The following is a 10589-nucleotide window of genomic DNA, read 5'->3' on the forward strand; positions in this document are numbered from 1 at the left end:
AGTTAGTTATTAAACTGTTTTTGGATTAACTTGTTTTGTGTTTTTTTCGGTCCGTCCTTGGACATAGACCTTCCACAGCCTTTTCCACTATTCCCTGTCTGCCCCTTTGTTCATCAATTCAGTTCCAGTGTGTTTCCTCAGGGTCATCAACATTTGTTCCATCGGTCATTTTTGTCTGGCATTGTGACTTTGCTACCACTTCTAAAATCTCTTACTTTTGTTGTATTCCTTATCCATTCGTTTCTCCTTCTATCTATCAGTTTATGTAACATATGCCTTTCCATTGATATTTGTGCTTTTGTTACTTTATCCATGTTTTTCTGTGTAAGTGTCTATATTTGTGTGTCCATAGGTGAGGACACATTGGTTATATACTTTGCTTTTGAGGTATTGCGGATAAGATGTAGCTCAATTTGCCTAATGCTGCCTAACTCAATCTAACTCGTCTTTTGATTTTTGCTGTTTGGTTTTCTTTGTTGAGTTTAATATTATCATTTTGTTCCAGATCATTCATAATCTATTTTTTTGCTCTTTTCTGATCGTGATATTTTTATCGGTGTTTGTCATGGTTTTAGTTTTGGCGTATCCTTTTCTTCCAGCAATTTTGTCAGTTCTTCTTTCTGTTATCAAGGCGATGTCATCCGCGTAACTTAGGTTGTTTGAAGTTAAATCTGAAAAAAGGGTGTTTAGGAAAATTTTTGGAATCAGTCGAAACTAGTTCTGAGTTCTGTTGGCCACAAGAATGTCCTGGATTGCGTAAACTTATTTTTCAAGAGTATTTATATTTTGTCAAATGTATGTAATGTTTTTATGACTAATAATCATGTAAGATATCTTCTTTCCATTGCGTGTAAAAAGCAACTGAAAGGTCAAATTCGAGCTCAAACCAATTGGTGCATGCTAAAAGACCCCACACCACACGTAAACATACACAATAGAACAGATCTGAATGCAAAACGTGAGTCTTTACCAACCAGGTTTTTAGAAAACCGAAATATTCAGGTAAGAACTTTGGTAGTTGTTTGTTATAATAACAATTAATAATAATGCGTTACTTTTTTTACACCAAATATTAGAAGTTTACTAAAATACGGTCTACACCCATCATAGTAGTTAAAGCTCAACTTAGTACATATTTTCCTTTTCTGAGGGAGGAATGATCTATTACAATGTGCTATTTCCTCAACAAAGTAAATCGCAATTTGCATCAAAAGTAAGTTAACAATTTTTCGTAGCTAGAAAGATAGTTCTAGTGCTACTGAAACAGTTTCAAGGAATTCATAGGATTTTCCTAAAAATTGGTTGCTGAATATAACACATTTGAACAGCAAGAGAATTAGCAGTAAATCTCATCAGTGGAGCAGTTGCAGCTGCTTATTTGAAATCACAAAACAAAGTTTCATTTTTTATCCTCAGGAAGCTAGCAAAAAGGTAGTTGTTCATATCTCTGTTTGTCTCGATAATTTAGCAAAAAAATGTATAGATCAGGTAATGTATTATCAAACATTGTCATATTTAAATTGTGAACCCTTTTTGGCCAAGAAGTGAAACGAAACTGATGATATTATCGAACTGTTTTAAACGTCACTGTAAGGTAAATTCTAAATTGGGATTGGCTGAATAATGTCACGTGACCAATTTAACAACTGTCAAAATATTGAATTTTAGCTTGGCAAATTTCAAATTAAATATTTGAGGTCATTTCACCAAAAACTTGATTTATTTGTTTTAAACGTCACTCTAAGGTAAATTTTAAAATTGGGATTGGTTGAATAAGATCACGAGACCATTTTAACAACCGTCAAAATATTGCATTTTAGCTTGTCAAATTTCAAATTAAATATTTAAGGTAACGTGACCGAATACTTGAATACTCAATTCTAACTGTTAATCCGCTCTTTTCGGATTTAAGAATGATGATCACGTGACCATTGTAACCCACTGATGTCAGTTTTAAATTTTAATTTGTCAAATTTTTATTGATAAATTTTGTTTATTGTTGAACTGTCACGTCAAATTGGCAGCTTTTATCGTGTTTGGTTGATGACGTGACCATTTTAACATTAGCTAAAGTCTGGAATTTTAACATGTCAGATCATGTAACAGAAAATTGCTTAGATAATTTTAAATAAGTACCTATTAGTCTGAGATACTTTTAAGAATTGGCATTAGTTGTTTCTTTGTCAAATTTTGAATTAAACTATCAAAGTCACGTGAACGAAAACATTTTTTTTTGGATTGAATGTTAATTTGTGGTATTTTTAGTGTCGGAATTGGTTGACTCAGGTCATGTGACCATTTTAACCACCATCAAAATTTTGACTTTTAATTTATCAATTTTTAAATGAAATTTTTATGCTCACACGAGTGGTCACAAGACTGAAAATAATAAATATATTATTTAACCATATTTTCGGTCATGTGCTCAAGTAAATAATTTCTTTATCTACACAAGTACTACTGGAAAATTGTTGTAGTCTGGAATCTATCAATTGTCTCAAAAATCAAACCATAAAAAAACAACAAAAGTTACAAAAAAATCAAAATAATATATTTGCAATCCACTTTAAACAGTCTTATTAAACACCTCATCGTCCGGAACCATGTCCCCAATGGGTGACTCCAACATAACTGTGAGCTCCATGAGGATGTTTGGCGTGTCCTTCACGGTGCACTTCAGCCTTGAACCCGTCATGTTTGTCGGAAGTGTAGTGCACAATCCTCTTGGTACCATCAGGTTCATGGAGGGAGTAGGATCCTTTGACATGGTCGTGGTGCCGCTCTTCGTCTTGATGCTTATGATCGTGGGTATGGGGGTCGTGCACCCCATATTTAAAGTGGTAGTGGGGCACCTGGTTAGATTTTTTTTTACTTATTGGTTGGGGGTGGTCAAGGGTATGACTTACCTGATGATGATGGTGGTGGTCATGGTGGTGACCTGCCATGACTGCGCTGATAGCCACAGCGAGGCACGCCAAGACCTAAATTACACAAATTAGAGATTTAAAGGGTTTAGGGGTGGTTTTCTTACCAAAAGGCTGTTCATTGTAGGATTGGTAGATTGAATGTTTGTTCGAAGACGTGAAGCTGTGAACTGTGATTTGCATGTAGCAGCTGTAAACTTTTATATTCCACTAATGAGTGAAAAAAGTGTTACTACTGTAGTGTGCAATTGGTCAATAACGCGTTAATAAAGATTTTGAGCAAAAAAAAAACCGATACTTGTGGACCATATTTCGGTAACTGCATTATTCTCTGATTAGTTACTTTAGCCAAATAATTACACGGTTTCTGGTTATAGTGGTTCACCTGTTTAACTATTCGCCTCACCAAGCATTCACTTTTTCGTCTCCACTATTTTAATAGAAAAATCTAGATTTATTATGTTATTCATAGCACATATCAGTTCGAGCCTTTTTGGAATTCGATTTTTAATGCAGTTTTCTGAAGCATAAACTAATCCCATTCGTTTCAGCTGCTGCTATGCAATTTACAAATTTACAACGTTACTAAATTTTCGTATTATAATGACAAACAGCAAAACAAGACCTGCATCATAACACTCGATAAAACACTATGTTTGCCTAATCAGTTTGTAATTGTTTGATAATTTTACGCATGACCACAGGCTGGACTGTGGTTGAATTTTACAACGTTTTTCTTTCGGCTGTTAACTAAACATGGCTTTCAAAATGCAAGCGAATATTTAGGTTAGTGGTTCGTTAGAAAAACAATTGGTTTATAAAATAGGCTAGTTTATGTAAACGTTAGATTCTAACCACTTTTAATTACCAAAGTTTATCCTGTGTAATGTCACTAAAGTGTGTAATTAATACTTGAAAATAAAAATTTATAATGTTTTATTTTGAGGCAAGAAAACTAGGTTTGTTTACTACATAAATATCAGCGTTCTGCTGAAATACTCAGTTTAAAAATCTTACAGAAGCCAAGTTTATGAATAAACTTAAGTGATGAATCAAAGTTTCAAAATTGTATTTACAGTTTGACATATTTTCATTGGCATTTTGAATGATCTGAAATTTTGTGTTCGAGAACCGCCAAAACGCGATTAAACAATATAGGACCTAAAATAAAAATTGCAAAATGAACCGTGACCTATTCAAAGGCCCTTTATAAGCCCCGGGTGCCGCGCCCACCCTTGCCGAAAATAAGTTATAAATATCTTCTAGAAATTGAATTCTCCTGAGGGTGGGATTCGTATTTTCGCTTTTACTTTACGACGTGGAGATTAGCTTTAATTAGAGGGCGCTAATGCTTGATAGGACAACCCTCTAATCGATTTTTGATTTTCAAAATTTTTATTGCTACTTTATGGTTTACCTCGACTGGGAGTAATGAGTAATCAGCGAAGGACAAGGGCTCTTAAGATACCCCTGTCAGGCACAGCTAATAAAATTATTAAACACCCTTCTTCTGTGAAAGAATTATTTGCACCCTCACGAGACTTTCTATTGTGAGAAAGTGCTTTGCGATTTTAGGTGTGAAGCTTAATTGCCCATTTTTTTTAAAAAGATGGAGTTGTCAGCGACCACCCAAATATGTTGCCAACTAGAAAGGTTTCAAGTGTGTATATGATTGTGTGTTTCAAGTTTCAAGTGAGTTTACATTTACCTGAGTATCGTAAAAAGTAATTTTCCGATTGGTTCCTGGTTTATTGAAAGGTTATGCTTATGATCAATAAGGTAAAACGAATCGTCACTCCGCCCACTTGTTTGGGCGACGACTCCAATTTTGTTTTTATTTATTTTTTAACACGTTTTCGGTGTTTTTTTGTTTGAAGTTTAAACAAGCCGGAACTAACGCCCTGAACTGATGCTTTTGACGCCAGACAGAACAAAAATCATGAGACTGGAAAAATCACAGTATAACTTTTTGATATTCTAAACTGATTAAGTTACTAAATAAGGGTGGTTTCTGTTACAAAATGGCATAAACCACAAAGGCAAGGGTTAATATTTAATCATCGTTTTTTATCAATGACCTAATCAAGGCGGGTGGTCTACGAATTCGTTTGTTTTCTAACGGGCCGCCCGTCCCGCCCACTTAGCGAAATATTTCTCAAAAAACTGATAATAAAACTAGAGATGTGTCAACTTGATTGTAATTTATCTATTTCTTTTGTTTCATCTGTTTTGGTCGAATTCGTCTCGGATCGAGTTAATTAATGAACTTTGCTTCCGTTTCGGTTCCGTTGTGTCAATTTTTTGTGTCTTTGGATGGTTTCATTGAGACATCAAATCCTGATCATTAAAACGCAGAGTGTGTTTGATATTTTGTGCTTTCAATAATAGACCTAAGTAGCTGGACTACAAAACCTAAAAATTGCTTATTGTCTTTCTTCCGCAAGTTACTTAATCAACATCCTAAAAAGTAAAAAATGTTTATTCATGGTATTTAATTTTTTTTTGTTAACCGTTACGTTGGTACAAAAGAAACACGCGTTATTTAAACAATTGTCATAAAAACGTAACCATTAACAATAAAACACCAGAAGGTGTAATAGTAATACAGTAAAAACTGGCTTGTCGTTGTCGAGGATATATTTATTACTACGATTGTTTCATTATTTACCAAGAAAGCGTAACTAACATTCTAACAAAAATGCATTGAAATGTGCTAAGAGGGGATGTTTTAATTATTGTGATACTTAAGACAAAAAATGCATTAATTTGATACTAATTGAATGGTGCAACATGGAAAATATAAGTTTCTTCCACGAATGACTCCTACAACTCCAAAACAATCCATACAACTGGACTATAATTACTCCACTTTGCTTAACAAGACCAACTAGACAATCCCGATACTTCTTTACCGCATCCACCCTGTTGGACACACCTTTTTCCTATGAAAATAAAGATCGTATACAGTGTGTCCATAGGGTATGGAATTTTAAAAGCGCATTTTTTCATGAAAAAATTTGATATACAGGCTGTCCCATAATTGAGATATGACGTTCGAGTTGACATTTTCAAATGAGAATTTTTTGTTGCAATTATGGTTTCTACGTAAAGTTCTGGGTGTTTTTCATGTAGCATATCCTATGTGGATATTCAGTTGCATATTTTACTGAAAATAGTGTTCAATAATAATAAATTAAATTAAATAAAGTAAAAATTAATTTGTTCTTTTACTATTACATTAAATTACTAATTTGTTATTACTAATTTTTCTTAACTTGCTTATTTGACAGTTTGTTTTTTGATAGTATTTGACAGACAGACCACCAAAAGTGATTGAAGCGAAAAGATAGCTCAGGTGGTAAGCTTTCCAAAAATATGCTCAATTAAGTCAACAGGTTGCATCGTTTGGCCGCTAGAGGACGTCAAAGTCAAGCTTCACAAACCTTCAAAGTGATTTAACCACTTTTGCTTTAACCTAAAATAATTCAGTTATTTGAACAGTTGCGACAAAAGGTCACTGAAGGTAAAATATAGTCCAGACCAAAGGCTTTTTAACGGTGTATTCAAAAAAGGTTATTGGTGTGATAGTTTGACCGCTAGAGGGCGTCAAAGTCAAACTTTTTGAGCATTTTTGCTTTTTACACAGTTTTTCAGATATTTTTCGGAAACTAAAAATTGTTTTTCACTTTTTTGTACACAACCGCTAATCTGAGACACCCTGTACCACCCTAACATCCATTTTGCTTCAACTGTCACGGTTTTGGGGATGACCTGTAAATTATGTTAATTTTAACTGTTTTCAGTGCGTGGCACCCTTAAAAAATGACATTTTTACAAATGACACTTTACGTCATTTTTATATCATCAACCTGAAAGGAATTTAGGCAGTGGAAGTTTATTTTAAACATTCAAAATTTTTCTCTAAATAAATTCAAAGGTTTAACTTGAAGCGTTTCTGAGATATTTAGCAAAAACTACAAAAAAGCAAGGTTAAGTTTGACACTCTCTAGCGGTTGAACCGGAAAACTTAGCCGTGTTCACTCAACGTCACATTAGAGCACCATTCATTAGCTTTCTTTTGTTATATGGCTCGTATATACAGTATGGTTCAAATAAGCCAGTTATTCGTAGCTTAGTAAAATTTTGCTCAAATTAGGAATTTTTGTTCGATTTGAGGTGCGGTCAATTAAGACTGCTAAAGCAGACATTTTACATGGAGTAGGCCTACGATTTGAGGTAGATCCCAAAAATCAAATAAAAAATGGGTCATCCCATTTAAGAAATTAATAAGTTTGGTTTCTTGCTCAAATTTGGAACACCCTATATACTAATGGGATAAACAAGTTTCTTCCTTTACTATAGTCAGAAATTGATACTTGTTGAACATCTTTTTAGATTCTGAAGAAAATTCAAAATCATTGAGTTAACATATTTCATAGATAATAGTATATTATTCAAGGAACATGTAATTTTAGGCTATTAATCACGAAGATTCAAAAAAATAAAGTTTTTTAAATTTATAGAATAATTGTGTTTTATATCGCCTTCAAGAGAGTTCAACAGTCAAGTAAGCCAGGAACATCCTGCTTGATGTTAATTAGGTACAGAGTGTTCAAAATTAGAATATTAATTAGATTTTTTCGATCGTTAGAGCAAGGTACAAAAAAATATGGTGGTTAAACTTATATTTTTTCCAGTTCAACAATCTGATATCAACCCTATCATTTTAGGCAAACGGTCGATTATAAAAAAATGCTTTGTATCATTTATAAAGTGATTAAGATCTAAACTACCCCTTTAAGAGTCTTAAATCACGGGCAGTTTTATTTGTTTAACAGCAACCCCCAAATTTAGGAATTAAGTCATTTTGTGGGAGACAATAATCGTTTATACACAATTAGGCGTGGGTTGTTTTCCATTTTAGTAAATATCCTTGAATTAGACTGAAGAGATTGCAGAAAATCATTGAAGAATCAGCAGCGATAAATCAATCGATAATTCTCCAATTTTTGGAGGGATAAATCTGAAATTACCAAACAGGGGCCGGCCGCCCATTGTTTACTTAAATCGCTGGCAATATACTCCACGTACCAATTAAGCACTTCCTAATAACGGGGTAAGAGTTTTGTTTTTTTTTTTGAGCCGACCTGTAACGGCTTTTAGTAGGCGCCTGGGAAGACACTTTGTTCGCAGACTTTTGATTGTTTTGCCTCTTTGCTGGGTTATCAAGTTACCAGCGCCACCTTCAGAAAATAAAAGTAAAGGCAAGATTGTAAACAAATCTTTTGAGTAATGGGTTTTTATGCAAATTATAAGGTGCAAGCAACAAGTTTAGCGCCATAAAAAAAGGAAGCGACCGACTCCCTCGCACGCCCATAATGGGTTGTTTGCTCAGCCAACGTGCAATATGGGTCTCCAATTTCCCATAAATTTCGCTGCTCTATAATTTAATCAGTGGAAGTCTTTGGCAAAGTAATGAAAGTGCTCGCTTCCTTTTGTGGTTTTTAATGAAGACATTAGCTACAGCTGCTGTTAAGAATCGAGTTTTTTCTTTTAAAAAACGAAACCCTATCTAAATCAAATCGCGAGGGAGTGAACGTTATAAAACCGAATTTGATACTTTCTAAAAGCTATAACAATACACCCAAAACGTCGTCATAAATCGGGAAAAATTTACGACCGTCCAGTTCACCTGCATTTCTGCCGCTTTTGGATAAAAATCTACCACGGTACCATTTATGGTAATTTTGCCTCCGTTGACAACTATGACAATGTGTAATTAGTAACTTTTAAGTTTGGTCCCGGCAATAATTCTTTGCAACCGTTAGCAGGTTGTAGAATGTTTCAACGTTGCCACGTAGCTTTTTTGGGGCTGCACACCCCCATTTCTTTGCATTTCAAGTAGTTCTTTTTATAGGAAACTGGCAACATGGTTGGAATTGTGGGTGCGTTATACCAGGTGAACTGGAATCGTCATCACCTGCCCAGGGGAGCACCGTTTGAGCAATAAATCCATTTCTAGATGAATATCTTAAAATTGGCTTCGGGCATGGGAAAAGACAGCATCCTATGTATGTAAATTTGATGGTTGGGATTGTTTTTAAGGTAGAATTTGAGTGTTTTTTTTGCTTTAAAGTGGATGATTTTAACCACTCGTAATACTACTAGTTTACTATCAATGACAATTTGTTTTTTTTAACTAGAAAATGGCTGATTTTTGCCAGTAATCCTGTGTGTACTACACTTCAATATGAATTAAAAATAAACGGTTTTCGTGCTCGCCCCGTATAGAGAAACCTTCTGTTCTAAATTATTGGGCAATAACCCTTATTCGAAAAAATCCATTAATCCCTTCACGGGACCGGCTATTGACAAAATAGATCAATTTCCCATGAATATAAAATTTAATTATCCAACCTTAGAGAAAACTACCCCATCAATACGTCCCATTGTGCTTAACCTCTTGACTTAATCGTTTTCTATTCTTCACGGCCACCACCCCACAGGACGAAGCACAACAACGCTTTTCTAAGATGATTTTCGGCCAAAACTCTTCATTCATTCACACAGAAGGATGTTTAGATTCTCATTATAAGTGGGAACTCACATGAAGATGTGCATATGCGAATTTGGGTGGTGATGGTGCAAAAAAGTGACGTGAACACTTAATTTCAGCTAGACTGACATGGAGATAATGGCTTTAATTAATCGATGGTTTTTTAACCAAATTCCACCCCCAAAATGCAAATCCGTTAAAAAATCCCCTGATAACTTCATTTAGAACTATCAATTAAGCGTTCAGTTTGGAATTTTTTAGCAAAACCGTTTTTGCTCCCTATAATTAACTGCGCCCTTACTAGATATGATAGAGTAGAGTTTCAAGGGTCGGACGCCTAGAACCACCCTAATCCTTCCGAAAGGATGCTTTTTAGCAGAAAAACGAGAACTAAAATATATGGGCTTGCGGTTTTATCCTAAACATGGGTGGACTACACTTCATATTAGGACGAAGGGCCGCAATTAAAGCAAAAAAAACCAAATCTATCACATTCAAACTGGAGGTAGTAATTAAACGTTCTACTGCTAAAAATAACGGTAACCTTACAAAATCCGCCTTTTTTGCAGTCGAAACGGTGATTTACCCGAATTATTGAACACCCTGAAATTACTTTAATCGTGAATAATTACGCCGTGAAATTAAAATCAGCTTCGATGGGTACGTGGGAGATAGTTAAGTCTGACTTTCTTGCAAAGTGGTGCCCAAATTTCAGGTCTCTGACATTTTGGAGGCCAGACACGCGCACAATGTTATTAAAGGGTGATTATTTGTAGGTTCTTTTCATTCTGTCATGCAACAACGGTACTTAACAGAGAAACAGGGTTTTGTTTTGGAAGCAAATTTAGAGCCTTTAAACCTTCTGAACAGACTTGCAGAAGTCACAAATGTGCTACTAAACATCTGTGGATGACCTTTTTGTAGATCGAACAAATCTGTCATTGAAAAAACTTGAACAAACCCAAAGAAAGCTGAAAAGCTCTCATTCAGATGATGAGAGGTGATAGTTGAAGTTTTCATATAAAATGAGTGTGTTTCTACTAAAATTTTCATAATTGGTCTGAAATTGGGCTGGTTGAAACCGCTACCAAAAAGTCAACTTTAGGCTG

At 34.7% G+C, this 10589-nt stretch overlaps 1 protein-coding gene across 1 annotated transcript; it reads right to left on the minus strand.

The window, feature by feature from the left end:
- Window positions 1-2529: 2529 nt before the first annotated feature.
- On the minus strand, window positions 2530-3177 carry LOC145735512 (cuticle protein 19-like). The gene is made up of 3 exons (XM_081989442.1): window positions 3032-3177; window positions 2907-2981; window positions 2530-2852 (listed from the first exon to the last, which is right to left on the minus strand). Exons 1-3 carry the CDS (start codon window positions 3044-3046, stop codon window positions 2589-2591), a joined length of 354 nt encoding a protein of 117 aa, XP_081845568.1. The 5' UTR covers window positions 3047-3177; the 3' UTR covers window positions 2530-2588.
- Window positions 3178-10589: the final 7412 nt, after the last annotated feature.

This window comes from Ips typographus, linkage group LG11, assembly GCF_016097725.1.
Source record: "Ips typographus isolate SLU linkage group LG11, UJ_Ityp_2.0, whole genome shotgun sequence".
Taxonomy (NCBI): Eukaryota; Metazoa; Arthropoda; class Insecta; order Coleoptera; family Curculionidae; genus Ips; species Ips typographus.

Excerpts from the sequence above, each read along its gene's own strand:
- LOC145735512 (XM_081989442.1), bottom strand. Across the intron at positions 2,853-2,906 it reads ACCACCACCATCATCATCAG|GTGCCCCACTACCACTTTAA; the intron begins GTAAGTCATACC and ends AAATCTAACCAG.